General features: G+C 37.7%; 1 protein-coding gene across 3 annotated transcripts in view; it reads right to left on the reverse strand.

The window, feature by feature from the left end:
* GALNT1 (polypeptide N-acetylgalactosaminyltransferase 1) overlaps nucleotides 1-25,972 on the reverse strand; it is a 91,200-nt gene that overhangs the window by 25,458 nt on the left and 39,770 nt on the right. For 2 of the 3 annotated variants that reach the window (XM_075494141.1, XM_075494140.1), the window contains exons 3-4: nucleotides 21,415-21,643; nucleotides 14,027-14,201 (exon numbers count right to left, since the gene is read on the reverse strand). In XM_075494141.1, the coding sequence (XP_075350256.1) occupies nucleotides 14,027-14,201; nucleotides 21,415-21,553 (314 nt within the window). In that variant the 5' untranslated portion in view covers nucleotides 21,554-21,643. Of the gene's footprint in view, nucleotides 1-7,391; nucleotides 7,410-14,026; nucleotides 14,202-21,414; nucleotides 21,644-25,972 lie in introns of those variants that run through there. The other variant, XM_075494142.1, reaches the window with a different exon arrangement.

The following is a 25,972-nucleotide window of genomic DNA, read 5'->3' on the forward strand; positions in this document are numbered from 1 at the left end:
ACAGAAATGACAACAGATTATTTATTTCCACTACCCCTGTTCTGTGAAGAGTAGTGTGTCCAGATACACTAATCCAAGCCCCTAATTTAGGCTTGCATTCCCTCAGAGGCCAAGGGGGAAACCCTAGTACTGTAATGGGGACAGAGGGGGAACGGAGAGAGGAACACAAGATAAGAAATGGCAAGCCTAAACTAGGAAGTAAATGCAATAAGAAAAAATATATAATGATGTCATGGTTTAGCCCCAGTCAGCAACCAAGCAACACGCAGCCACCTGCTCACCCTCCCAGGGGGATGGGGGAGAGAAATCTGAAGAGCACAAGTAAGATAACTCATGGGCTGAGATAAGAACAGTTTAATAATTGAAATAGAATAAAATATAATAATAATGATTATGACGATGATGATTATAATAATAATAAATAGTAATGAAAAGGCAAGTAATGAGACAGAAAGGAATAAAACCCAGGGAAAAATAAAAACAAACAAAAAAACCCCAGACAAGTGATGCAACTGCTTATCACCCACCAACTGATGCCCAGCCAGTCCCCAAGCAGCGATCGCTCCCCCCTGGCCAGCTCCCCCCCAGTTTATATACTGAGCATGACGCCATATGGTATGGAATAGCCCTTTGGCCAGTTTGGGTCAGCTGTCCTGGCTGTGCCCCCTCCCAGCACGCCTGGCAGAGCATGGGAAGCTGAAAAGTCCTTGACTTAGTATAAGCACTGCTTAGCAACAACTAAAACATCAGCGTGTTATCGCATTATTCTCATGCTAAATCCAAACCACAGCACTACACCAGCTACTAGGAAGAAAGTGAACTCTATCCCAGCCAAAACCAGGATATACACAAAGAGGGGTTTTTTCATCCTCATTGTTTACATGTTGGAAGTGCTATAAAGGTTCATCAAATTAAAAGAGAATTATACTCACATTCTAAAGTTAGCATGGAAGACCATAGGTTTAGCTCTCCTAACAGCATATACAGGACATTTACGCAAAATATGACATACACTCCAAGTAACCCCACATGTAGCCAACGTTTTACACTCCGCAGTGCTATTTTAAAACCAGTGATACTTTCAGTATCTCCTAGAAAAATCAATACACTGTACATAAAACACTGTTAACAATTCTGAAAATACAATTCTGCTCTAAAAAATAACCATGCAAATTTAAGTGCTCTCTGCACAGATCTGTTCCTCCTGCACGTTCAAAGTCACACACAGGAACTTACATAAGATTCGATGGTACTAAATCCTTTAAGAATCAAAGCTAAACAGATATATGCAGATCTCAAACACAAGGAAAACACTGAAGCAGAAGAAGAAATACATTCAATGGAGCTTCATTCCAACAAAAAAGCTTTTATTAGATCCCAAATTATTGTGTCGATTCACTGTAATGTAACCTGATCTAAATGCTATTAAAATACGTTAAGTATTCATGACTATCACCCTAACAGTAACGCTGTCTGAGGGCTTGAGAAGTACATAGTGCATATTCTCTACCCTAAACATGTAAAAACAACACTGAAGGAACAGCCTGCCAATACAGGATCATGGTGTCAGTATCTAATCCCACCCCAACCAGTGACACCAGGAACATCAGCCAAAACTGGGCTCCCAACATGAATATTTTATTTGCTGGATAACTTGGTTAGCCAGAGCTCTTCTAAGTGAGAGCAGCTCTCATAGCACATAGGCATTTCAGCTCTGAGGTGGTGACAAAAGCCCAATGTGCACAGAGATCCCAGAAAAGATCAGTAAGTCCAGGTACAATTGAAGAAATATTTGGAGAAGTTTCTGTGGAATCATGTTTCATTTCTGTGAATTGAAGCAGTAGGATCAGGCACTATCTGTCTACAATATTATACTTACTTCTTATACAATTATGGCCAAATTTAATTATTCACCACACTGAAGTGAACATCATAAAATCTTTAGGGAAAGCAGCCATATATCCCTATGTCTTCCAATTTAATTCACATGTAAAAAAACTTGCAAAGCATGCCAACTGATAAAGTTATTTCTGTGGTATCACTTGAAAAATAAGATAGCTTTCACAAAAATGCTATGAATTTTTCATCTGAAATTTAATCGTAAGCCAAATAATTTTTCACCCATGTTTCTCACTTGTTCAGCCTGTTTTGCTACTTTAGAACCAAATTCTCAGTGTTTTATTCTTTCTGCTGCACTGCTCCCTAGACCAGAAAATAAGTGTCTGATTGTAGACCTTCAGCTACAGTAGTAATACAAATCCACCAATTGTTCCTCTACTTTTTGGCAGAATATTTGTAAAAATGTTGAGAGAAGCTTGTTAGCAGTTCTCTGTGAAAAGCAATAACAATGTGTCATTCACCAGGAATATCTTGCTGGGGTGGCCACAGGATCTACTATTGTAATACAAAATCTCTCATCTCCAGCCTTGCTTTTTTTTTTTTTTTTTTTTTTTTTTTTTTTTACAGTTTTACAGAAGATTTTATTTTACAGAGCTCAAATCAATGAACTGGTGTAATAAAAGCCAGCCAAGTGAGCAGGGACTACCATGTTTATAAACCATTATGCTGTCCAAAGTATAAATATATCAAAATATTTAAAATCCATCTTTGAAGGGGAACTTTTTAGCACTAAGAGGAAGGCTTACAGGAATTTTTTGGGACACCCCTCCCCCCTGCAAGGCATTCCCACTGCCCTATCCTGCAGGAGGAGAACATCCTCCTTTCCATAACGAGACTTGGCTATTCTCACCCCCAGAGATCAACCCTTTCTGGGGTAATAATTTAAGAGTGACCCTAAACTGGCTTGTTTACCAATATGTAAAAGGCTGCCATGGGTAACACAAGGGTGTTTCGTAACAAAACTGGCTTGGAATTTTTTGAATGCTATTCTTAATAAAGTGTTTGGTGTGAAGTTATTCTGGAAAGATTCACTGTTGCAGGCAGGATAAAGGAAAGAATTAATAGTACAATATCTGTTTTTTAATACTCCTTTCACCTGCCTTTCTATATATACCTTTTCACTATATTTGTACAAATTTTTGTGAATATATACAAATAAAAAAACCTGGTTTTAGTTTTGAAAACACTGACATACACTCCTTCCCCCCCAGGAACATATTGCTGCACTACGTGAGACAATGAGAACAGTTGAAGCCTGTGATTAGAGCATTAGCCTTCTATGTAAGTCTTAAACCTCATGTTTTATTCTTACTGACAAACTTTTAAATTAAGAATACTTTTTGTCTTTTGTTTGAAAACAAATTACCCCAGAAAGGGATTACTACAGACTTTAAAATACAGCATTAGTTTCAACCAACAGTTATGCAATATTAGTAGGAGAATATAACCATGAGGGGTATGACACATAGGGTATGAATTAAGGACAATTTGAATTTTAATTGACTACTAATACATTATGTTCCTTTTGTTGGATCATGCCTCAAACAGTTTTAAAATTGAGTGCATAATATTAGGAAGGCATACCATCTCCAGTAATTTAATGAAGACTCCAAACGGCATTTGCAAATGTCTACTTCACATGGAATGCATCATCCTTTCCTTAATCTATAGCATTCACCATGCAAACGCTCAGCTAATATGACTCCATATATTATTTAGATTGTGGAAACTCCCCCAAAACGTCAGACATTTTAAATGCAAGCAGAGACTTACTGCCCTATTACTAAAGACACAGAAAAAGAATAGGCCAGATTGTTAAAATATGATCAAAACAAAAAGCCTAATTAGTCTACATTTTTTGATGTACACATTCCAATACTCAAAACAGTAATGTTCTTCATTTCATAGCAAGCCTCCCTCTCATGCACTGAAATCCCCACCTTCAGCTGCATTAGCCTTGTATTCTTCCCTAATATTTGATTTCTTGCTTTCATGTAATTAGGAAATAAAATGGAAAATTAATTAGGAAACAAAAAAGTTATCCAAGATCTTTACTGCCCCATCAAAATCAGATTTGAGTAAAAAAAATTAAGTTTACAAGCTAGACTTTTAAAAGTTGTTTTACAAAGGAGCCATAGGACTATAAAGACATGACTCTGCTCCAAACTCTGTAAGATGCTCATACACATTCTTCACAGAATTTCACCTTTTTGCAATTTTGCATCACATATTCAGCATACTTTAGCCCAGTTCCTTATAACTACATGGTTACTCCCAGGATCATATCTCCCCAAGAGCACAAGGCAGTGTAACAGGTCCAAATCCTTCATAACTTGAATTTAAGTTTAATGGACTATAAGCAAAGGGAGGAGGACAGATCCTAGCATATATGTGTATAACACTGCTAAAGAACAGTGATAGCAAAATAAATACAAGTTGTACTCCCTAACACCTTGTAGTCTGATTTCAAAGTTTTAAATCCATTACGAAAGTTTTTAAAATGGAAGGCCAAAAGCAACAATGAGTTGTGTTACGCTTCTCCATTATTGCAACTTTTTGTGACTGTGTTAATTGAATCTTCTCAGAAGCTGTGCACATTTTAGATAGGGAGATATTAAGAAAAAAAATCTCAGATAATTTTATTCAGTGGATTATGTATAGCCACTTGAAAACTACCTGATGCTACTTCAAATGCACCTGAAGAGCCTCTGAATAAACTGCTTTCCTACTTTCTCTTTCAGCCTGGGTACAAATAGTCCACAAGAGACCCTACAAAAATAATCAGAAAAGACATCAAGTAAGGCAATTCTGTCCGAATAAAATTAAGCCATTAATCTCAGAGTTTAATTGCTGCTTCAGCACAATCTTGCATGGAAAGACAACAACTCTTCATTTTGCACTTCCTACACCACCACAACCATATACTCTCAACCCTCCTCCACACCTGGCAGAACTGGAAGCCTCTCTTCTCTCATGCCAGTGAAGGAATGGAAAAACATACTTCACCACCACAAGGACAGAAGAAATCTACCAGGCCATCCTACAAGATCCTTCATTTGGATTCCTCAGAAGGTGAAATTCCTCTGATACCTATCTGCTCTGCTCAGTGCCCAACTCAGAGATCGGGCTTACCCCCTCTAGCCATCAGCAGCCGAGACACAGAGATGCCAGGAACTCGGGACACCACCCTTCGCTATCCCCATGCCACCTCTTTCAGTTTACTGTTGGGACTTTCACAAACACTTCAAATATTACCTTAAAAAAAAAAAAAAAGCAACTGTGCAGCCATCTTATTACAGAATAGCACTTGGCATTTTATCAATACTATGAAATTGTATTCATGAATCAATTTACTTAGAAATTATTCCTGAAACCCAAGATTGACTGCTACGTGTGTAATATTGTCATATCTTGAAAGACCAATATATAGAATGTTAGCAGTGATCTGTTTGAACACCCTTCCAAGTCACACTAAATCATTTGTGAAAGTAATGTAAAAACAGGATTTAATATCCTGATAGCTCTTAAATACTTTTGTTTCATAGGCTAAAGAATCACATCCACAAAAAAAGCTACAAACAGTGTAGGGGTCCTGTAGGAAATCAATTATACACTACCATAACGTTTATGCAGTGAGACACAGTGAGGAAAATCTCATTCACTGAGGCAAAACATGAAAAAGAAAATTAGGTCATTTTCTAGAAATATGATGTCATAATTATATATTGCATTAGAAATAAATGCTGAATTTCTATGTACTACAGGGCAGATCTCTACCCCTTCTGATGCTGCCAACAGGTTATTCTCTACAGAGGAGCAATGAAGAGGACAAGTAACATTGGAACGTTTTTCTTTTAAATATGGAATTTTCAAAACAAGGCCACGCATGCTTACCTAATCACAAAAATGAATAGACTCAGACACTACCTGAACCATGATTTGCTATACCTGATACCAATTTTATTCCCAGATTCCACCAGCCTTTCATAGGAACAAGGCATGACCAATAATTTACAGTGGCTCAAAAACATCAACAGCAGTAAAACACATATGCAATCCTTGTTTTCTAGGCCAGTGCACAGAGCCCAGAGTACTCTGATAAAGGACAGAGATGGAACACAAGCAAAAGTGTCTCCTGTGCACCAAGCAGCTCAGTTGGGAAATCCCAGTGGAGCTCAGACCGGAGCTCATACGTGCAGTATGACAACGCAGTGCTGATGCATTTTTGAAAGCTGTACTAGCAACAGATTGGGGCAGGGAGGGAGACATATTTAGTAATCTTACAAATTTAGTACTATCTTTTATCTAGCATACTACAAACAGCAGTTATAAATAAACTGCATCCCAGAACTTAAATTTGATGAAGGAGTAATCCAAGTCTTGCTGAAAATCAGGTTAGAGCTGAAGTTTTGAAGAAATGCTACACAGCACAGCCCCTGTAATAAACCTGTTTAATATTACTGATGTAGTACAAACAGCATACTCTTCAGTATTAAAATATATTGGAGTCTCTGGGAAGTAAGCATTGGTATCCTTAGACTTGAAAATACACATTTATTTTCTGTTGAGGTTACCAAAGTTAATGCCAGATCGGCAGAGAATATCAGGAAATCTGAACTCCTCTCATGAAACCTCTTTAATTACTGATATCTGATTAATATCGCTGCAGTGCCATAAAATGTCAGTACTCCATTGTTTAGCTGTCCATTTGCCGTAAGTTATAGCCTGCAATAAAGTTAATGTAACAAAGCTGAGGCACAGCTATGCCCAACACAAAAACTCCTCTCTGCTTAAATCATGGATGAAAACAGTTTTGAAGTAAAACTCAGAGTCACCCTGAAGCTGCTGAGACTGACCTACATTTCCATCAGAGGATAACGCCCTGTAGCAGGGGTGGCAGAGAAAGTGTCAAAACACTACAGCAAAAACTACCAGCACTCAAGTAAAGTGGTGTGTTTCTGGTAAACACTGACTTCATCTTTCCTGGATATGAGCAGCAGCCTCATGATATCATTATGAACAAGGGTGTTAATAAATCTGCTTCTGACAAAAATGTTAAGAATACACCAAGCCTTCAAATTGAAGACAATCGAGCTGGATAAAGATCTAATTTTCACACAGAAACCACACAGCTAAAAGGGCTAAAAGTAATACTTTTAAGAAAGATGGAATCACTGACTGTCGTAACATGCCAAACCGCTTTTCGCTACACAGACTTTGTATACAACCACAGTTTTAACTTGTGGCCGCACAAAGAGAAAGCACTGCAGATAAGGTTGCAAAAAGACTTCACACTACCCCTGAAGCTGCTTCTTGCAATCAAATCAGAACAATTCGGTTTAGAAAGAGGTCTTCATTTCTGTAATTCATATCACAACTCCAATTAATCTTTCTGAACAGGTGACCTCAATGCAGGCAAATCCCTTATTCTTATTTAAACATTTCCATTCAGCCTGCTTAATATCTGCCTTCAATAGTATTATGTAATTTACCTGACATCAAGAGTATGAAATTTTCCTTTCTTCTGATCTCAAAGATTTGGATATAAGAAAGGTCGCATTATCTCATGAGTCAAGTAGAAATCTTCTTTAGACCCTGGAAACAAAATCCAAAATGGTCCTTAAAACCATTGTGGTTACAGAATTCAAGCAGAATTTCACAAAAATAATCAGCTGCAATTGACAATTTTCCTTATCCTGAAAGTGATCACAGGAAAGCATCTCTTGACAGAAGCAAAAACAATTCTGTCCTCAAAGACTGAAATTGAACCTTAAGTTCTCTAGCCAAATTATTTTCCATGCTTGACCTATCAGTTTGAATAAAGTTCAGGATATGGCTACGAATCAAAAAGGGAAGACACTCGTAACTAAGAATGAGATTGCCAAGTGTTTGTGTGTATATACAGACACACACATGTATATATGTATGAATATATACATGTGTATATATATGTCTATATATAAAAAAAAAAAAAACAGTTTACAGGAAGCAAGCTGATTTTTAAGTGACTTTTTCCCCCCCTCAACTTTCTCTAGGAAAAAGATTTATAGCTAATTTCTTCCAGCTAACTCATTAAGTCAACGTGAACAAGAACATTTCCAAATGTTGATTCTACAGTGGGCCAGTAACAAGATATATGCACCACAAAAGCCAGATGAAAAAATATTCCTGCTTGAAAGAATTGTGAAGTCTTTAATACCCCACAGACTTTCAGACTTCCAGCGTGACATTGCTGAAAGTTACATTGCTGGTCATCAGATCAGTAGATTTCCTTTACAGATGCCAGGTTAATTAATAGCCTGGATTTCTTGCTTGTAACAAAACGCTGAATAAAATTCTGAAGTCTTCCCCACCTATGTTGACAACTTTGCTCTTTTTTTATGATCTTTTACATCACTACAACCTGAGCTAAATGAATACCAAAAGTTCACAAAGCATATCACAATTTATGGAGCTATTTAAATCCTCAGGACCTTATGGGGATTTTAATACACACTTTCTGTAAGAAAGTTCCCCCCGCATGTTCCACCTAAGCCGGTGCAACTGTGGGCTGCTGCGAAAAGCACTAGTCCCACTTTTTACCATTACAGTTTTGTCCCATCCTGTTCTTTGCACCAGATCTGGTAATCATACAGCTGCGGGGTGTGTTGCTTCAGCTGGCTGATTCAACAAAATACACTTTTTCCCCCCCTTTTTGGTGTGCAATCCTCCATCCAGTCAGTGAACGCCAAGGCCACACAATTGTCAGATCAGTATCAACAGAAGCAGTGAGAAAACTTCTTTTGGCTGCAGTCCACATTTACACCAGATTATATGTAGTACAAAACTACCCCCTTAGCTCTTCTCCTGAATTAAAATAATTAAAAGAAAGGAGAGCACACCTTCACAAGCCTCACATAGAAGTAAATACTTCAAGTGCTGCCATTTAAAAAACCCATAAAATGTCACCCATTTGAGTTCTGAAAGCATGCTCTTGCACTTGTGCCTTTACTAGTTTTACCATGAATAGGTTTACTCAAACTATTTTCCTCACACAGGGAGTAAATTTTATGTGTCATATTATGATTCAGCTGTAGTCTCTAAGTATACAGCAAATCAATTTGTTTTCAGAAGTTAAAAGTCCAAATTCCAGTGTATTCTCACATGTATATTTCAGGCTTAAAATCAACAATACATTTTTAAAGCACACCTATGAAAACCAGATTGCAGTGCCATAACTGAAAAGCATTCTATTGTATCATATACATAACAGTGCCTAAATCTAAAGCCTAAATCTAAACAGTTCTTTCTAAGCAAAGAGATGACAGAATTAGTCATATGAAGGACTTACTCAGAAAGGAGCCCAGCATAATTGCTATAAACTCCACATTTATGTAAGTTAGACTTAGAAGAATGGCTTTTAACCCCGGAAAAAAAAAATTGCCTACTTCCTCCCAACTATGAAAGTAAGCTTGGCAGCAGGAACTGAGCAGGGTAGTTTGATTCAGTAAAAAAGCCTTCAATAACAACTTAAACTGACCACATTACTGTAGTATTTAAACATTAAGGTCTTAGTTAGAGATCCGCATCTTATTCTTCTATTAAGTGGCTGAAGTCATAGTTCGTATGAATTTAGACCCAGTTCACTCAAATATGAAGGGCCATCTGGCTAAAGAACTCTGGTTATACCCTGACACAATCTATACCACTCAAAACCCAACATACGTACTTCCTGAATACAGAAAGTTTGAGAAAAGGACAGTTAAAAGATCCCAAATGTTATGCAGAACTAACTGAGGTATAATAAGATGTCCGATATCCTTAATTCTGGCAAAATTATACCAACTAAGGAACAAAATTACATGGAAGATCTTTTATGCCAAGTTCTACAGAACCTACAGCCTTGGAGAGAGGGTTGCTAAGGTATCTCAAAGCTATGCACACCCCTCCTTGCTGCAGGTCTGCTTGGGGAAGCCCATCACCTTTCCACGAAATCACATCCTGCAAAATATGACATTCTCCTAGTGCTGTATCATAAGCTCCAGTCGGGACCAGAGCTTACATGAACAACGTTATTCTGTCCCAGCTATGCCTCCATTGTTTCCAGCCTTGACCACTTGTGCCTGGAAAAGAAGAGTGTTTTAAGATCCTCTTTTCTAGTGTAAAAAAGTCAGAATTGAGTTTAAACTTTCACACCAGGACCCAAATGTCTCCTTAAATATTTTATATATCCCACAAATTATTAAATAATGACTACAGCCTGGAAAGCTCAGCCTTAAAACACAGTACTCATTCTTCATTTTACAAAGCAGCTTCCAAGTCACCTCAGATTGAGAGCTAAACCAAGTCATACCACCCCTACAAATTTCATGCATTTAACCACACCACTTTCCAGCCTGAATACCGGTCTAAGACACATAGGCACAGCTGAACACCTATTTTTAGTCATTGACACCTATTTTATTCATTGCCTCCCTTATCTTCAGCAAAACCAAGGCAAGACACATGCTTCTGATCACCCATCTTTTACTCTTTGCTGTCATGTCAAGCCCACAGCTGCGTATTTTCCTGGCAACTGTGAATCAACTCCCACTTTGATGACTGATTCACAGATCAGAATAAGATGCACTTACAAGAATTATTCTATTAACAATTTAAAACCAACCTGCTATCCCTAGCTGCTTGTACCCTTGCAACATGCCTCCAGAGGTTGTGGCACTGTCAGTTATATTAGTTATACTAACATGCCCCAGTCCAGATTCAGGGAAGTATCCAGGCTAAGAGAATTACTTCTAGTTTAGTTTTTTCTGTTAAGCAAATCATTTAATTGGGACAACAAGAAGAATAAGTAGAATAATGTTCCTGCTTGCAGACACAAAATGACTAGCAATTCAGGCATGTGTCAATGATTTTAAAGGCATCTATGTTTCTCAGGAATTTTGTGCCAAATAATAAAAATAAATATAAACTTGTCAATACAATTGGGGCACAGCTCAGCAGAACACATATTTCAACTGCTGTAGATGTCTCGTACTGAGGAGTTCTCTGAGCTGCAGAAGTGCCTAGAAGTTATTAAAACAGGTCACATTTTTGTTCTTTTAGTAAGGAAACAAAATTTCTTGGCAAAAACATAAACATGTTGCCCTAAATGGGTCATCTGTACAGATTAACCTATGAGCACCCGGAGGCCGACGTGCAAGACGGAACATGTAACCCACAAAGGTATTCGCTGCCTCGAGGACCAAGCAGGTATGCAAACATGCTTGCCTTCCCACAGGTGACAGAGGGTTTTGGCAGAACCAGAAATTAGTGTGAAGGATAACGTAGACTACTTCAAAAGCTGCTCTCCAGCTGACAGCAATCCCCATTAAATATATTTGGCAAACTGGTCCTGGCACACTTAATTCCACCAGCTTTTGAATCATTAACTGTTAGGGAAAACTCTTACAGACTTCTGTACTTCAGAAGAATTGACATACCAGAGAATTATAAGACTTGAAATAGTCACATCTTCCCCCCACACCACATTAAAGGAAGCAGCCCACAAAACCTGTGAAGGAAATAATTACATGGTTGAACAGCTAAGTGTCTCTTTGCACATATCCCGCTTTTTCAAAACCTTGATTGAAAGTGCTACTGGCAGCTGTGCTGTAAGCACATAAATGTGGTAAGGAATGATTAGAAATTACCCTTCTCCTTCTCCCCAAACTATTTCCATATTAGCAGGGATATAGATAGAACAAGTTATAACAGAAGCAACTCTACTAATGCAGCAGAAAGTGTTTCTTATCATGTATTTTGACTAATCAGATAAATGCTTTCGTAAGCCATACATACAACGCCAGAGCATATTTATAGTTTTCACAACTCTGGAAGTGGCTACCGTGTTCTTAGAAAGTAATATTAATCCACGTGTACAGATTAAGATAGCCTCCCATTGTAAACACAGTATTGTTCTCAAATTTGCTGGGGAAATGTTAACACACTCCCCAACTTCTTAATTAGTATGACCTTATACAGTACATACTGAAAAGATGACAAGAGGAAGAGCTTTTGGGGGACTATTTTTCTCTCAAAATCTACTAAAAATGCACACGGCAAATGTTAAAATTGTTGGCAACAATTTACAAAAACAGAAAATCCAACTCTGCCCTGAGACCTTACCTAAAATTTTATTCTAAGATTCCACTTGCACACACGTAGTATAGTGACAGTATTTGTGTCCATACAAATAGAAGAGAGAAACAAATACAACATTACTAAATTTATAATGCATGAAACACAATAACTGCAGAGCATAGCCAAAATGGGCAAGACAAAAAAAATCCCTATAGCTCAACTTGATTTTAAAATCGTAAATTTCATTTGTCTGCAAAAGCTTGAGTGATGCTTAGGTAATAAATTTTTAATAGTTTATAACAATGTCTCTTTCCATGTTTGGTTAATTCAAAGTCTAGAATTCACAAAGCTTACAATTAAGTTGACTTTTTAGATCCACAAATTTATTTTCTTATCTTTGTACCTTCACTATAAAAATGGTAGAATATATACATGCAAGTATTCCAACATGAATGCTGATAAACAGATGATGTTATTTAGTTTCTTCCATACTTCCAGGGTCATAATGAAAAACTACTCATGTTTACCTTTCAAATAACCAACTGTTGTAACAAAACGTTGGGGAAATGATAGTTAATTCCTTCCATTCAGCTCTTCCAGAAAAAAACCACAGAAATCACCCCAAATTAGCATCCCAGCTTTGACAAAAGTCTCCAATGAAACTCATTATTTTCCTTGCAGCTAAAACAAGTTGAGAATGCTAACTACAAGTTCTTAACCAGTGGAAGTCACCACTTTACAGTGAGGTAATGTCTTATCCTATAGAGAGTGTGATACAAGGGGCAGACACTACACATGAATCTGTATGAATGCCAAGAGATCCCACTGCCAAGTTATAACCACAATCAGAGCAATAACGTGAGAGAAAAGGATATAACCCCGAACAACATCTATCAGTTTTGAAAGAAAATCCTGCAAGTTCACTATTTGCATTCTTCCACTATACTGAGAAACAGGCAAGTAGTGACCATAAAATCTGACTAATAATATATCTGAAAATCAATTGAAAAGTTACATTAATTCAAACTTATGAAATCATATTTTGAAAAATATATGGTTCAATTATTAAGAACACCAGCACTACCAGGAACTCACGTGCTGCATAGAATCACATTCAATACAATAAATGAAGGTACCTAGCTCTTTACCACTCATTAAAAATGAAAAGTGGTCAGAGCTTCATCTCATTCTTCTAATGTTACCTTCTGAGGTAGGAAATGAAAACAAATTAATCCAGCAGCTAGGCCTTGTGTATACAGAAGCAACAGCAGAGCTTCTAAAGAAATGGGGTTTCTATAGCATCTGATTCTTGCAAAAGAGAATGCAGATAATTGATTGGGAAAATCTTGTTTCATGAGCTTTATTTAACTTGAGAGTCCCTTTACATAAACCAGAGGGGTTGGGGGTGGGGGGAGTCATCAGCTACCCTGTCAGAGTAGCCCCAGGAGAGTAAAGCAATCTTAGTTTTATTTAAAACAAGGCTACCATTTTCTTTTTAATTACTTAGGACTCAAATAGCTCTGAAAGGATCAATATTTCAGAGGCAAGATCAGAAACAAACCAGATGGATATCAGAAAACATTATAATGCAATCTAAATGAGGCTTTGCACATTTCATTAGGTAAGAAATTTTTAAAGTATTTCTTTCTCATCATCAAATCTTTTCTATTTCATATAATGCAGAATTTTAGTCTGCCTCATTACAAGCAGTGCATGAATTTTTCAAATAAGTAATTTTTTCCTGAAATGCCAAGTCTTAAGTTAACTTTGTTTTCCTTCAACCAAATTAATTTCTATTCCCCAAACAGGCTTCATACTTGTAATCAGATTCAAAGTTAAATAACACTGAAGAAAACTGGTTTCTGTGGTTCAATCTTATTTTACAAGTAAGTACTATATATACAAGACATCCTCCTACTTTTCACTTCAACAGTAATATCTTACAGAACTGAACTCTTGTTTTGGATCACTCTTTGCACATTCTTCATTTAAGTAGAGTACATTTTTAATACAACATAAAAGCACTTACCCTTCTAACCTGACATCAGGTAAAGATCTGTTGAGTGCAATCATTTCACTTGCCATTAAATTAAATTGATTTATTTTAAACATTTCTTTCATTTTTTCTTGCTCCTCTTTCGGAATGACCACAGGCTTCCCCATCTCTCCAGGTCCTTCATGTGGTTTTTGTATGGGTTCTGGAACTAAGAATAAATAAAATGTTGGTAACTACTTTTATGCTTGCTTTTGTTTGTTTATACTTTATTTTACACTGTAGGAGTGTTCCTCTTTAAAACAGAGTTCTAAACCCACCAGGTTTTGGAAGTCAAAACAAATCTTCATATTTGGGAGTTTAAAAGAAGTCATTAAGCACTACTCTTAGACACCGCAATTCATTTGAAAAAACAGTAAGGGTTTATATCTATCCATCATCATGTCCTAATTGACTTTACTGTTAAAATTCTGCAACAACGGACATTTATATCCCAGATTGTTCTTGCACATACAAGCTTTTCAGGAAGAGATGAATTTGCCTTTACAGGGATTTTAGTAAAGATTAAATCACAGTAAAATTGTAACTTCACATTTATTTCCACATTTTTATTTTGACAGAATGACATGGGCATTTACAGCTTAGAAGTAATTTCTCGTGGTTTTACATTATTTTTAGTCAACATAATTACATTTTGGAGTTTAACATTAGTACTCAAAACAGAAACAGTAACACTTGACATGTTTAAACCAAAGAAATCTTAAATATCAAATATCTGATCAAACTGATGAGGGAGAGAGGGAGGAGAAAAGGAATCCAGACTCTTGAATTATTTGGGTTTTGAAACAAAAGCAGTGAAAAACTAAAACATTAAAAAAAGCTATGCTACATTTTCTTTACCAATACACATTTACTCTTCTCCTGAACTGAAATGTTTTAAATGCTCAAATACTGAATTTGAAATATATTACTACTTTACAAATTCAGTACAAATTTTAATTAAAAAAAATAGTAATTTAAGATCTTAACAGAAGAACAGGAAGTGTTTTAAAATAAAGGCACCAAAGCCCTCAGTAATAAGCCTAGCTTCAAATTACCTTTAATTTGCATCTAGGACAGCACAGTGTAATTAAAGCTTATGCCAAGAGCAAATAGCCATGTAAAGAATAAAAATAAAATTTAAAAAAAGCCCATGCCTTCCATCCTTGCTGAAACACTAAGACTTAAAATAGATACTGACTAATAAGTGAAACATTTTGCTAGTTTGCATTTAGCATTAAATTGGTTACAAACACGTGTTCCTTGAGAAACTTTCATTTTCAAGTACCTGAAGCAACTGCAGTACTTGCATTAACGCAGTAACATTTAGCAGAGAAAATCCTCCCACCACAGAGATGCCTTCTTTTTACCAAACTCCCCTTGTCTGCAAGTTGAGCTATATAATACTAGAAGCTGCCAGCCAGCTACTTGAACACTAAAAATTGATAGAATCAGTATGCCCAAGCAGATCGTGAGCAAACTGATTTAGGCACTTGTTTTAACCATAAGTTACAATGAGCAAGCAGTTTGCTTTGCATCTTTGCCTCCTAAGAAAGGACGGTTGAACGCGCATCAAAACTTGTGATTTGTGATTGCATAACCTTTTAAACTAGAATTTGAGCCTTTTGGGGGTAATCAACATAAAATTATGCTATACAATAAGGCAATTATTTGGGCTTAATTTTATATATTCAGCTTGGTTTTATTACATAGGCTATCATAACTATTTTTATTAAGTGTATAGCTATTAGTATATAGGTTCACTTGGACAGAAAATTATTAAATGATGAGTGTTCAACATACCTAAAATCATTAAACGCAAGCTATCAGAATATAGCTATAGGTTAAAAAAATTATTATTCACCATGTTTTTCAGCATTCTCAAGAGTGAATGTCTTATCCTAACATATTTGCTATTTAGAAGAAAAAATAATTTCCTGTTTCATTTATACTCCCAGTTGTTTCTTAACTTTGACTAAACCAGTTAAACTGAATAGCTAAATTAACTGAAAACTCATCTTCCACATCTGCAGATCTTCCTGTTAGATGATAGTTTAGCACATCAGTGAGCTGGATCCAGGTGTACAAATTCCACAAATTCATGGAAGTTAATTTTTAAATTTCATTAGCAAATATATACTACTTGATTACACATTTTACCTAAATAAATTACTCCTTTCTCCTGCAGAAAAATCCAGCAACAGCTAACTAGATCCACAGATATTTTACGGAACTCACTAAATGCAAAGACATGCAAGCTTGGTGTGCAAGCACCAAGATGACTTTCCAAAAAGAGTTAACCATCTTCTCTCAGGTTTCTGCATTTACAGTAATCTGTTTTCTGACAAAAGCGTGTAGTTTTCATATCAATGCAAACCAACATTCTCCCAAAATGACTAATACATGTTGCTAAAAATTCAAACTGCAGTGCTCTTTTGTCAGTTAAGTATGAAAAAAATATTTCCTTTGAAGGACTGTAGACATGTACTAATGACATACTTCTAATAAACAATAATTTAATTTACAGATATAAGTTTCAGAGCTAAATGAATGACTTAATCACCACCTGATCGAACAGAAAATCTAGTAATGTTTTTCCAGACATTTCTCACTTGTATTAGTAAACCATTAGTTTCAAAGAGGGCTTGATCTCTTCCAGATCTTCATTAAAAGTCAGGAACTCTTTATGGACTATGTACTACAAATTCCTTTTTACCAGGCAATATGCCTGATGAAAACCAGATACTTCAAAATCTAAGACCATCTAAAGCCAGAAAGAAGGATGGATTCTTCCCTGACATGTCTTTAGGGGCCACAACAACAGTAAACTGACCAAAACAACAAGTCCAGTCACCTTTGGAGGAACCACCACAATTACAAGAAAGCTGTTTTGACAGGTAAAAGTTCAGAGAAGTTTTGCCTCTTACACACACCTCAGCCTTAAGAGAACAAGACTGATTTATGATGAACAATTCCTATTTTCAAAAATTCAATCTGTGTTCTGTATCTTGAACCTGCTCACTTTTCTTCTTAAGAATTTTTTATACAGATGAGAATATTCAGAACCAAGTCACAACTTAGATATTCCATCTTTACCAAAGAGCTCAAAATTCAGAACACGAGGCCTTAATTGGCAGTTGACAAAAATGACTGGTCCTAGTTTAAATTTGTCATTGCCCTAAGAAAAGATTGTAAATAGCAAGTAACTGAGATCATAAGACTCTTGCAAAACCAATCCTAGGTCTGAAATTTTTTTTTTTTTTTTTGCAGGGCTTCTAATCATTACACAAATGGAATGGCCCTTGAGGAGAAAAAAAAAAAAAAAAAAAAGGGAAAAGGGATGAGTTTGGAAGTTTATTCAGAAACTGCATCAAGTGCCAAAGCTGGAAGTTCCTTTGCAGTCATACCTTTAAGAAGCCTGTAACTGGGGGTAAGGAAGGACTCATTTGAACTTCATTTAAGTCAAGACCTCAGAGCTGACATACAGGATTCTTGCAGAAATAAGACAGAGCTACACACAAAAAAAATCTTTATTAGTAAAGCCACAGTACTACCTGGGCATTTTTTGTTTACAGGAATGGTCCCTTTTTGTATTGTTAGAGAACAGTTTGAACCCTTTCTTTAGGGCTATAACTTGTTTACACTTATCAGTAAGTTCTATTCTAGGCTGTGAAATCTAAATTGCAATGCTGAATCCCTATCTGGAAACAATAGTGCTGAACTAGATATTCTACAAATTTCAGGTTTGGAAAAAAGCCTGCTACGTAACATGGATGATGCATACTAAGGTTCAGTGACTTTCTTTTCAACTCATAAAAACCTTTAAACTTACAGCAACAGCCTTCCATCATCAGCTATCACTCTTTGTGAATTTCACTGATGAACCATCAGCAATTACAGAAAGGGAACCACCACCCAGAAGACATGCCAAGAGAAAGAACAGCTGTGACAGTTCGGGCAAGAGGTGTCAGCTGGGTAGTTCAGAATAGGCGAGACAACCTCAGAGCTGAGCACGGGAGAGAGCTTCCCCAGACCTACTCCGCCCTCTCTGGAGTGGTCATGGTGGGGAGAAGAAAGAGCAGCAGTGTCAGCCAGGACAAGCGCAGGCTCCCTCCCTGCTCCCACGGATGGATGCTGGAATCAACACTGCTATGTGTTCTGATCCCACTTCCCCAGGCTACCTCCTGAAGCCACTACTGTCTTCTTCCGCTGGGTGGAGGGGGTGGGCAAAGGCTTGAGCCTATGGCCAAGTCATCCCACACAGTTACAGTCACTGGATTCCAACTATCCCTCCTCTGGTATTAGTTTAGTTCCCCGGTTCCATACTACCCAGACACCATGCCAGGCCCCCTTTTCCCAAACATCTCTACCCCAGCTCTCTTACAGTCTGGTAAGTGCCTGACCCTTTCCCACTTCACCTCTTGTCCCCTCATCTCCACACTTGCATCATTTCAACCACCAACCCTCAATCTCTATGATAGTGGACACAAAGACCTTTATCCCACTCATCTTACAGTTCCCCACAATCACGTACACAGATTTTTCCACAGATTCACATTCACATTCCTTTATTCTTCCTTATTTTGAGCAAATTGTATAACAAATTTGTATAATAAATATAACAGTGGTGTACATACAATCCAATATTAGACACATAAGCTGAAGCTCATGATTTAAGATGCTTGTATTTTATGCCATCAATACCAAGGAGAAAGATTTTTCCCAACGGCCATTTAGAGCATGGCTTTAAGTCTCATTCTGAAAAAGAAAATCCCTCCATTTTCTGTATTAAAAACCTAAGGAAAACATCCTTCTAACTTCATGAAAGCCTGAACTGTCCAAAATTATCCTCAAAATCCTTTGCTCCTGCTGAAATATCTAAAGACTAATTTTTCCAACTAGGCAAGCACAGCCTAAAATAAACTTACAAATTCTTCAGAAAAACTCACTCATATGTCAAGTAGGTTCATTAAATGCCATGGAATTCCTCCACGAATTGCAAAGAGAAGCTATATACCAGAGTGACATGGACAAAGAGACTATTAACTTCAGAACACTTACATAATTTATGTTGAATCAAGAAAACGAAATCAATTATGGAAATGAAGAGGGGAGGGAAGTGAAGTGAAAAAGCAGGTTTTGATAAAAGCTTCACAGAAAAAATAGCTTCAATGTTATCTGAGGAGATTCTAGGCATTCTGAGTGGAAGTAAATCCACTACAGACTCCACATCAGTAAACTACTGGAACAAGTAAGAATATCTAACTAAGATCAGGCATGCAAACTAGGTTAAAAGGAAGTGTCACAGTGTCAACTACAACCATGGTTTCTAGCAGACAACATTCTCCCAAAATGACAGGTATGTGCATACTTCACATACTTTACTACAGATCAGCTGTTTAAAAAAAAAAAAACACAAGAAAAATGTACAAAACTATATACAAAGTTTGGTTGGTTGGTTTGTTTGTTTACAAGCCAGTAAGATATTAAAAATATATCAGGGATTAACACACGCAAAGGTTAGGGAAAGGTTAGAATGAAGACTATTCTCAACTAAGTAAAACTAATGTTGCATAAGGAAAGTCATAGTACTAATCTTTAAAAACTGCCGATTTTCCCTCACTTGAAGGATCCCCCAATGACTTTGTGTATAGTCATCTGAACTTTCAACATCATCGATATATCAAACTTGGTTTGATATATATTGACTTCAATTGCTGTTTGCCAACAGCAAAAAATATCCTGTTTGCAAGACAGCTCTAAAGAAGCCTGGCGCAAGTTGTCTGCTTAGCATCATGTAAAAACTTTGTGGGAATCCAAAAAGTGGATCCATTCCTTAACACCACAATATCAGTCATCTTATCCTCAAGAAAATGTCCCAATTTCGGGGGGGGGGGGGGGGGGGGGGAGGGGGGAGAAGGAAGACTGAGTTCCTATAAAATACTTACTTTCTACATAACCCTAATTCATTTTATTGTGACTTTCTTTTCCACTTATTGAAAAAGAAACTCAAAAGATGAAATGGAAGCAACTGAAAGTTTAATCCCTTTCTGCAAAACTCAGGTGAACTAGAACCTCTCTAAAATATTTGTATGCAGTTGTGGAAAACAACAGTTCAGAGGTACTAAGTACAGAAATTCTACATTCCTATACGTTGTTGTTCTCTGTGGAGATTTATCAGCCTGTTTTCATCATGGGAGAAACAAAACAAAACTAACATCTCCCCAGTGTTATTCTGTAACAGAGCAACATTGTTCTTAAAACATTTCAGAAAATTCCCCAGGGAGGTCAAAGTTGCCCATACAAGATGTCAACAGGTGAAAAAGTTTTTTGTGATGGAAACCACTACTTAATCTTGAGTACAGCTGGGATCAACTTAACATTGAGCATCACTACATAAGTTTCCTCTAGCAGCAGTGAAACATACAGACACAGCCCTTCTGATGGGAGATACACCATGCTACAAAATTAGATGTTTCATAAATGAACTTGAGGCAGCAGCTGCCTGCAGTTCTAAATGCCTGTGCTGAGACATTGCAGGGATGAGAATTCTCCCTGCACCAACCCTTTCTCCCATGTGATCAACTAGGACCACCTCCCTAAAATAAAGTTGGCAACATGAATGGTACTGGCTTTCAAAAAACCACACTCAGCTCATCTAACTGGTACCCAAAAAACCAAGATGGCAGTAACGAAACTGAAAGCTTATCTGAAGAGCTTTAGTACTGAATAATACAGCTCTCACTTCAAAGAAAAAGTTACATACATAAGCATATGCATATGTGTGTGTATATATATAGACACACCCCCCTCATATTTGTCACTTTTCACATCCAAGTTCATTCTAGTTATTTTCATAAATGTATTTTCATTACAACATTCACTGTCCCTTATTGCTATAGTCACTGGCCAAATTTTGGCTTAGGTGGGTTTTTGGGTTTGGTGTTTTGTTTGTTTTTTTTTCTGTGGGGGAGGTGTTTTGGGTTTTTTGCAGTGGCAGGGGGACAAGTAAGCTTGGTTGTTGGTTTGGTTTGTTTTACCAAGTCTAGTGAAGTTAACAGTGCCTTTGCTTCCTCACTGGTGGAAACTTAGAACATGCTTTAGACAATATTAACATAGCTTACATTCCTGAACTGCTTGTTGTGTAGTTTTATTATTTTTCATATACATTAGCGCTTAAAATTCTACATCTTAAGCAAGTATTTAAGTCTGCAACATACATCTCTGGCAAAGTGCTTATTCCTTAATCATTCAAAGAAACATTGAGCATTCTGCAACACCTAAATTCTGATGCAATGCTATATTGTTGGGGGAAAAAAAAAAGTTTAAAAGGAGTGCAATTTCAAATGAGCATAATTTCAAGATTGCTCAGGCAGAAGACTTACCATCTCCAGCAGGCAGGCCTCGTTCTTTTTTCTCATCACATTTGTTGCATTCACTGAAGTACAGCAATAGAAACATATCCAGAAGGACCCAAACCAAAGAGGTGGCAAGGACCACCTTGCAATATGCAAATTTTTTCATGGCACTTTAAGTCAAATACAAAAATAAAAAAGTATAAATAAAAATATCAACAGGTTTCTTTAATCCAGTTTGAAAGACCACGTTCTATATCTGGGGAAAAAAAAAAGAAAAAGAAACAAGTCACAAAAAGTTACTTAAGGACAGCAGCTAAAAGCAGAAATTTTAACTACATTTTAAAGGTAACAATTTAATTACGAAATGCTGTATGTATCAAAATGAATGCTCTATGCACTCCAATGAGATTAAGGGAACAGGGCCAATTAAAGCAGCATTACTCCAGTCTTTTACTGTGTTAACATTCATCACCTGAAATGTTAAAATGAGTGACCAAAACAGAGTGCTCTGCAGAGCCACTGGAGAGCAGGGTAGGCACATCTAATGAAATTAAATGGAACTCTGGATCCTCTGGAAATTAGAGCAAGCTAAATGAATGAAAAACAGGAACACATCAGGAAGCAAGGTATCAATCTGTGCTGCATGAAGCCCATGGCTAATATTCCTCATGTTCCCACCACATAGTATATGCTGACCTTCTGGGCCCATCACTAGGAATGCTAGTCTACAAATGCCTGTATTATACATAAAGTACAATGGCACATTACACCTTCGTCACAAAGACAAATGCTTTGCTTTCAGCAAACCAAAAATAAATATGCCTTTTGGTAAAGTTAAACAGTAAGCAAAGTGAAGAAAGTACGCACAAGCCACTGTGATCACTTACTAGGCATTCAAAGCTAAAGGTATCAACTAATAATTTTGACGCTTAAAGTGATTTTAATAGTGTAATGCTTGATTATAGAGCAAACTTTTATACATTTTCCAACATGCATACATTAAAATTTCAGAATGCCAACCTTTGAAATTCTCTTTTATCCTACTCAAATTACAAGCAAATTTTGTTACAAGGACTGCTTATTTCCATGACTGACAATTGGGTAGGGCAGAATCAAGAATAGCTTTGGGTTTGCTCACTTACACTAAAATAAATTTTTTTTTTTAATTTAATTTTTTTTTTTTTAAACAGGTTCCTCACCAGTGCTGATGTGTTTCAACACAAAAGTACTCGAAGTATTTCCCAGTGGGAATAGCTTACTAGTTAAACCCAGAATTGCAGATATTCTTAACTTACAGAATAAACAGAAAATAAGACTCTTCAAAAACACACTAGAATTTTAAAATTGACATACACACAGTTTCTCTTACATGTTTTCAGCCTAAACTGAAGAATTTATTGGAGAGGAGAACTTTAATCATAAGCCATGATTATGCAGAAACCTCACCAAAAAAACCCCGTGTATCATTAAGACTACCCTTCCTTTAGTATTTCCTTGTCATAATTTGATTCTTGCCCTTCCCCCCTCCTCCCCTTCTTGAGGGAAAATAGTATGACATCCTTCTTCTAAATACAGCTTTTCTCTTATTGGCAGCAGAGACATTCATGCCTCCATGCATCCCTATACACTTAAGTGGCATCGGTTTGGATGGTATAGCAATGTAGGAGCCTGTAGCCTTCCACTTGTACAAGACTAGAAGGGTATATATCCCTCTGCTTCCTGCATAGGTGCATATTAAATGCCAAGAAGGAGTTTTGTTGGGGATAACCTCAGTTTGCATCTACATAGTTTTGGTATACAGGGATGACTACATAAAATGAAGAACTGCAAAAGTATCTGTAATTAACAACTTGATGCTAAAATAGCAGATGAAATTACTGCAATGAAACACGAAGTGAGGTATGTTGAGAAAAAACCCTAAGGGTTGTTTGTTTGGGTTTTTTGGTTGGTTTTTCTGTTTTGATTTTTTTAAATAGACACAAGGATGGGCCTGAACTCTGGATCTTGGAGCTGCACTATAAAGCTCTATAAAACCATCAGCTTGGTGATCAGCAGCAGTGAAAGAAAAATTGTTACATACAACTAAGAGAAGAACAGAAACCAAACCACCACTATACCATTACACAGTATCTGCTTTCTCATCTTGAGTGCTGTATGAACATCCAGTCTTGTCATTTCAAAAAGGATATAGAAGGATTAGAAAGGACAAGTGAGAAGGGCGACACGATGAAGACAACAAGGAATAGCTTCATTATAAGATGTAAGTGAAGAGAGTAGCATTCTTCCTGGCTGGAAAAGATGTAACCTAAATCAAGTGGCAGGTCTAGAAAATCAAAACCTGCATGGAAATGGCAAATAGAGAACAACTGTTGCCTGTTAGTCCTACTTCTTGTATTGGCAGAAATCAAATTAATTTAGCAGCAAGATGTTAAAAAGCAAAAGAAAGGTATTCCCCACAATGTGTAGTTACGCAGGGGAACTGCCTGCCACAGTACGCTGCCAGTGCTGCAAGTCTATTCATTAGCTATTAAATACCGACTCCTCACCCCTACTTCAGGCAGTCCCTGACTGTGACCCTCAAGTCACTGCCTGCTAGGAGAATACAGCGAGCAAGTATCATTACCATTTCTCCTGTTCTCTTCCCTAGATATACACCATCAACCACTGGCAGAAACGAATACTGTATACAGACAAAATCTCTCTGACATGGTATGACTGTACTTAAACTCTCCATACAATACGTTCCTCATTTTGCTCTCATTTGGGACACCATAGAAATGATCTGGTAAAGAGTCATACCACCACCCTGCCTGTACTTAAAGAAAGCAAATGCTAATTAAAAATAACATGTTTTAGAAGGAAACTAAATTCTTATAAACTCAGACTTCTTGAAGTTCAGGCTTGTGAGACAGTAAGTTATAAAAGAAAGTGTAAAACACAGGAGCACAGTGCTTAGGGGTCCTCAAGACACCAGGAGGAGAACTGTTATCTAGACTTTCTGTCCATAAAAATACCAACTATATCAAGTGTTTTAAAATGCATAGGCTGGCACTATATCTGCTTCTAATGCAAGAAAATTCCTTTGAGAGTTCAGTAAAATGTCAGAGACACTTTGTGAACACTTTGAATCCTTTGAGGGTTCAGGGAAGTGATCAAGAGACAGCAATGCAAAGTTCAACACACACCAGGTTCCATCAATAAGGCCCTTCCCTGTACCTTTAGACAAAGGCTCTCACTCCCTTGGGCGGTTTACCATCTCATGAATTAAAAACAGTGGTAAAAATACAGTGTATGACAACACTTCCGCTGTCTGCTTACCAGCAGAATTCAGGCAGCACAGCAGTGAGGCAGAGGGGCCCAGAAGCTCTGCTGAAGCAATTGTCTTCGCATACCAGAGCCTTGACCCAGACAGACCTCTGGAAGAAGATTCCACCATCCAGAGCTTGGACTGTAAGAAATGCTAGTGGTGCTGGAGTGGTGGTGGTGGCCTCACCCATGGGAGGGGTGCTCTGCCTGAGGTGCTGCTTCTTCAGTGGAAGGAGCTACAGGACAAAGTGGGCAGACTGGTACACCATGAGCAAGGGCAAACAGTAAGTAGACAGGTCTTCACAGAGGCCTTGCAGTGCCACAAATCTGAGCCCCACGATGCAAGGAAGAAGAGACTGCTATGCATTGCACTCAAAGGATGAGTGGATGGAGAGTTCCAGGATGGGGGCTGAGTGAGGGACAAATCCAGGAAATTAGTGACTTGTGGCAACGGAAGGAAAGCCTGCAGATGTGCATTTCCAGAACAGTTATATTGCCTGGAATGCTGTTGAAAGACTGATGAGTCTGCCTGAGTTCAGCTCTTAGACAACCACCCCTTGGTGATTCATTCATGTATGAATCCATGGCACTGCCAGGTGTGAACCTAAGCACATGAGCAGTGACTGCAGAGCTCAGGGGGGTAGAGTGTATGGGACAGGCATGGGACGCAGATACCGCTCTCCTCAACTGCTCCAGTGGGAGGGCAAGATTCAGGCAGGAGCGCACACAGTCTATCAACACCTGGCTGCATGGCTGGTGTCAAAGGCAGGCTTCTAAGACCATAGGACCCGCTCTGAGGAATGCAGGCTGCTGGCCAGGATCTGTGTGACAAAGTGAGGCAGCAAAAGCAGCATCATGGAGAGGCTCTTGCACTACTTCTGTGAAATACACAGAAGGTGGAAGCAGAGCTACTTTGGAGGAATATAGAAACACCTCCTGAGCATGTGTGGAGATACTCATGGAACCCTGGAGTTCAAATTTGAAAGAAACAAGAGCAGCAACAAGAAAGGCACCTGCAAGGATAGTGGCAAACGAAAGGCTAAGAATAACGCAGATCCACTGCTCAGTGGGGCCACAGACCTGGTGACAATGGGTGTGGAAAAGGCTAAGATACTTGGTGCCTTTTTTGCCTTTGTTATTCGGTGCCCCAGATCAGAGTCTAGTGGCAGAGTCTGTGGGAGTGAAACTTCACATGCAGTACAGACAGACTGAGTCAGGGATCTCTTAAGCTACTTGGACACATGCAACTCCATGGCACCAGATGGGAGGCATCTGAGGG

The sequence above is a fragment of the Mycteria americana genome, chromosome 2 (assembly GCF_035582795.1).
Source record: "Mycteria americana isolate JAX WOST 10 ecotype Jacksonville Zoo and Gardens chromosome 2, USCA_MyAme_1.0, whole genome shotgun sequence".
NCBI classification, from domain to species: domain Eukaryota; kingdom Metazoa; phylum Chordata; class Aves; order Ciconiiformes; family Ciconiidae; genus Mycteria; species Mycteria americana.